At 40.5% G+C, this 5,302-nt stretch overlaps 1 protein-coding gene across 1 annotated transcript; it reads left to right on the top strand.

Annotated features, from left to right (window-relative positions):
• Positions 1 to 1,227: 1,227 nt before the first annotated feature.
• LOC116245061 (uncharacterized) lies at positions 1,228 to 2,477 on the top strand. Its single transcript, XM_031616792.1, is given in 2 exon segments — positions 1,228 to 1,872; positions 1,875 to 2,477. Coding segments are annotated over 2 exon segments (1,248 nt in total).
• The last annotated feature ends 2,825 nt before the right edge of the window (positions 2,478 to 5,302 follow it).

Here is a 5,302-nt window from a genome sequence, read left to right as displayed (position 1 = left end):
CCCAACCCCAACCCAACCCCAACCCCAACCCCAACCCCAACCCCAACCCCAACCCCAACCCCCAAGGTTTTGTGGGGAAGAGTTATTTTGATCCCTATGATAGATTAATGATAAATAAGGATTTTTTTATCTTATATGCTAATTTGAATCAAATTTGTTACTAAATTTGTTATCCTTTGGTGAAGGTTTCCAAGATCTGCTGATCAGAAAACGAACTCAAAGGCTTAAAAGGTCTGTTGGTAAATTCCAATCTTGGCAACAACAGGAATGGCGGATATGGCCTCTTGGACGATTTCTTTGTGAGTCTTGGTGGGTATTTGCTGTTCTTGGTTGGTGGAGTTATCGTTGAGGCAGGAGTCATCGAGTTATTTAAAATTTTCGCAGCAGGCCTACCATTAGGAGTCTGCTTCGAACATGCTTCGATTGATCATGATCTGTTTCTCCCTCCTCATTGCATCAGCTGCCATCCTTCGTTCCATTTTCTGTCGCTATTGTTTCAGTTTCCTTTCTTACCTTATCTTTCTGAGTAATTTGGTTTTTCTGTAGTTATATAGTACCTTAAAGGGCATCTCCTCCTTGGATTTGGGAGTGTAGGTGGGGACATATCTTACGGTGAGCATGGACATAGAAAAAAGGATTATATGCTGTGTAAATTTTATTTTATTACTTGATTATGTTGAAAATTTAAACAGAAATAGCGTTGGAGGCCAGCTCCAGGCCCAAAAAGTTCCATTTCAAACAATTCTACACATCCATTGGCCAGTAGGGAAATGTGACAAAGAGAAAGTAAATGGATTCATATTTTCAACCTTGCTCTACATTAGTAGCCTATAATCGGATAGAAGGCAATCCTGATGATAAAGATAGCAAAAATGGGGAATATTCATTGGTTAATTGGTCGGTCTAAAGTGACACCAACTTTGCCGCATTTTTTAATATTTGCCAAGTTAATTATTATGATATGGCGTAATCATAACTATATAGTTCTAAAATTTAAAAAAATTGAACTAAAAATAGAGTGAGATTTCATCTTTTTATTGAAAAAAATTAACTGTAAAGCAACTTAAAGGCTTCCTACAAACAGCTTTTTTTTACTAAATTTCAATGGCAAGTTTTGCAATCAATATTTGATGTAAGTATGATGTTTAAGCTTTTTACTGTAGCCCCTAATAAGAGTATTTTTATTAAATTCCGATGACATATGGTATTACGTAATAGTTATATCTTATGCAAAGACTCCAACAGCTCAACACCCACCTCCAGAAGGAAAACATCTCTGGCTCCGCAGACGACGTCGTCATCTGCTCAGCTGTCAGAACCCCCATCACCAAGGGCAAACGCGGAGGCCTCAAGGACACTGCTCCCGAGTATCTCCTCTCAGTGGTCCTCAGGGAAGCTGCTGCCAGAGCCAAAGTCAACGTCGCTGACATCCAGGATATTGCAGTCGGCAATAACCTGCAGCCCGGAGCTGGAGAAATCCCCAACAGAATGGCTATGTTCTTGGCTGGATTCCCCGATACCACCTCCATCGTGGCCGTCAACCGTCTTTGCTCCTCAGGTCTCGAGGCTTGCTCGATCATCGCAGCCAAGATCAAGGCTGGAGTTATCGATATCGGTATTGGATCTGGAGTGGAGTCCATGTCCGTCTATGACATGAACAGCTCTGTTAATGTTGAAAAGATTTCTGAAGCCGTGTTTGAAGACGAGAAGGCTCGTGGCTGCCTCATGGGAATGGGAGAAACTTCTGAAAATGTCGCTGAGAAGTTCGGAGTTAACAGGCAAAAACAAGATCAAATGGCTGTTGATTCTCACCAAAAAGCCTTCAAGGCACAACAAAGCGGCCTTTTCGACAGTATTTTTTATTCGATATAGGCGAAATCGTTGCTGTGAAGACCAAGATCAAGGATCAGGACGGCAAGGAAAAGGAAGTCGTTATCAGCAAGGACGATGGTATCCGTAAAGAAACTACTCTGGAAAGCTTGGGCAAGCTGAAACCTGCTTTCCGCAAGACCGGAACCACAACTGCTGGAAACAGCTCTCAAGTTTCCGACGGTGCTGCTGCTGTCGTTCTCGCCAGACGCTCAGTCGCCCAAAAGTTGGGACTCCCCATCCTCGCCCGCTTCGTCCACTACGCAGTGAAGGGCTGCCCTCCTGAGATCATGGGTATCGGACCCGCTGTTGCTATCCCTGAGCTTTTGGCTAAGACTGGCAAGAAGGTCAGCGACATCGACATCTGGGAAATCAACGAGGCATTCGCCAGTCAGGCCACCTACTGTGTGGAGAAGCTGGGCATTGACTACGCCAAGCTGAACCCTAAGGGAGGAGCTATTGCCCTCGGCCACCCCTTGGGATGCACCGGAGCTCGTCAAATCGCCACCCTGCTCCCTGAGCTTCAAAGGACTAAAGGAAAGTTGGGAGTTGTATCGATGTGCATTGGAACAGGCATGGGAGCTGCTGCCCTCATCGAAAGAGAATGATTGAGAGCCAATTGAACATATCGATTGTCGGTTTTTCCAGATGAATTCCTTATAATAACTAGAATTTGGAGTATGATTTATCATTCATTCATTATATTCATGAGGAGCGCTTTACTTTTGGTCATGTTCCTGATCAGTCTCGGATTGGCTTTCAACATCGTCAATGTATATCCTCCTCACCTAGAGTAACTATATCGTAAAGTGAAGATGTTTTTGTCCAGTTATGAAGGAACGTAGATGATCAACAACCTAGCCGTATCCATCTCTTCACCAAAGAGTATAAAAATATTAATATTAGACGTAATCTTTTTATCAAACAAGTGTAGAGAACTGTTAATATAGGCGTGAATCGAATCTTAATCAGCGTACTATTGTAGAATAATCCAGCTGTATATTTCTTTGCAATCAGTGCGTATTTATTCTTGGAAAAAAAGGGTATGCCTTTAAACGATATAGGAGTAAATTTGCAATGATGAAGTGTACTTTACACTCAACCAAGGGGTATTTTTGATTTTAATTAGGGTAAAGATGATGAAATGAAGCCGTAAATATTCTTAGAGCCAGAGTAATTTTCACACAAATCAGCTGTATTTCAAAAAGTTAATTTTAGAGTAATAAAAAATTGAAGAAGTTGTATCATGAAAAGGATTGAAGGGTTCAAATTAAAACATCTAGAAGTTCAGAGTTATTTAATCTAGTGTTCATAATAGCTTATATAGGCGTATGTTTGGATAAAATGGCAGTGTTGCTATTTTTTTATCAAGGCGTAAGGCAACCTTTAAAGGAAGAGTATGTATTATGTGACAAAGTCGTATACCTTTCTAGATTTAGCATGCAGTAAAGAAAGTTAAATGCTAGCCAACAACACCCAAACCTTGACCGCCTTGATTCCACACACAATCCTAAACATCACAAATGGAACTTATTGTTATATTTGATCATATTTCTTACTATTATCTCTGCCAAAAATAGAAAAATAATCACTATTAGAACTCGTTGATGCGCATTTTAATCCACTTGTTGCTTACTTACATATAGGGATAGAGAGGGACTACTGCCATATGAGGAGGAATAATGGCTTATGAAATAAAGTCGTTATTGAGATACCAATGAACATTGGCATTCGGAATATCTACGATGGTTCGAATGATATCGTTCAGTTTAACCTCAACTTCAAGTTCTGTCTTTTGCCCCTAGACATATGTGGAGTGGGTATATGCATCAAAGCAGATGCATTATGGCTTATCCCTCGAGTACTGCTCATCGAAGTTGTTTGATGTTATCACTCCTATCGTTACTGACTGAAAAGATAGTCTTGCGATCTTCACCTGGAAGAAATGCTTGCCATTTGCAGGCATGGGGTGTTTGTTGTATATTTGGCAGTATAGCTTTCCACTTTTTTAGATTTCGTTCTTGCGGAACTTGTATTGGCTGTAGTATTTGCAAGTTGGATCAATTTATATATTAATCTTCTTTCCAAATTTGATTGCCAACATCCTTTGCATTCGAACCATTAGTTCTATTTGCTACCTCCTCTCTCGCTCACCCCGAGCCTTCATAATGCTGTCTACTTTTCGCTTGTCTTCATCTCGTTCCTTTTGTCTTTGTTTTCGTGAGATCCTTGGCTTGATCCCCCTTTTTTGTGGATCATCGCTATTTTTACTGTTTTCTGAGTCAAATTACTCTTCTGATTATTCTAGCTTAACATTCTTTTTGTCTTCCTCTAGTTTCAAGTTTTACGAGTCTTATCGTGCCTTCTGCAACTATTTTCTCTTTTTCTAACCTCTTAGCCTTGTGATGACTGGTTTCCTTCCTCTACTTGCAATCTTCTTGTTGTATTCTTACTATTCCTTCTTGAGTTCAGCCTATCTTTTAGCTTCCGGACTGATAGGTTTGGGTTTGTTTCTTCTCTTGCGTATTCTTTTGATCTTGGGAACTCCCCTATAGCGAGGGTCGTCTTTTTAGATGGGTTTCATTTGGCGCGTCTGTTTCTTTTTCTTTTTGTTACTTTTTGGTTTGGGCTTTGGTTTCTCTTTCATGGTCTTTTTGCGATGTCCTCGCTTGCACAACTCTTCTTGCTTCACTTCTATCGTCTACTTGCGCTTACTTATTGGCTATTCTTCATGTCCGCTTTCTTCATTTTACTCATCTTATTCTGGATCATGGCCATCTCGAGTATCATTTGCTTCTTGACTATCAGTAGCGGCTGCTTCTCGAGACTCTTTCCTCTCCATCTTAACATTACTTTCTCGCTCTTCAGACCCCTCATTGCTATCCTATCTGGGCGCTTGTTCAACTTTGCATTGAGCGTTTTCTTCAGTTGCAACCTCCATACAGTCTTGACTATGCTTTAATCGATGATCTGCTTGCTTTAGTATTCACCCCTACTATTTCTATATATAGCTAGCAATGGGTAAGATTTAGCTATCAGTGGAAGATAACTGTGAATGTGAATGGTTTGCTAATGATAGTGAGTTTAAGTGGACTTCACTATACCTTGTCATTTATGGAATCATAATTTAGAAGTCAAATTGCTTATAAAATTCGCATGATAGTCTTGAGAAGCATGAAAAAATATCGATCTCAGTCGAACTGGTTCAGCATGTGGATCTTAGCCTTTATCGCCTATACGTAGTCCTCTTACACTTTCTATCCTTCCTAGAATTTGCCCTTCTATATGTTCTTCATCTTCATCTCCTTTCGCTTTAGTCGCTCGTCCAGCATCTCTGCCTTTGCCTTCATGGCGTCGATTTCCTCGTTAGCAGTAGCTGCGGTCTCTTGGATCTCTTTACTCACGGCTGCTACAACTTTTTTCTTATCTTTTT

The sequence above is a fragment of the Nymphaea colorata genome, unplaced genomic scaffold (assembly GCF_008831285.2).
Source record: "Nymphaea colorata isolate Beijing-Zhang1983 unplaced genomic scaffold, ASM883128v2 scaffold0488, whole genome shotgun sequence".
NCBI lineage: Eukaryota > Viridiplantae > Streptophyta > Magnoliopsida > Nymphaeales > Nymphaeaceae > Nymphaea > Nymphaea colorata.
This window is presented reverse-complemented; position numbering and strand designations above follow the sequence as displayed.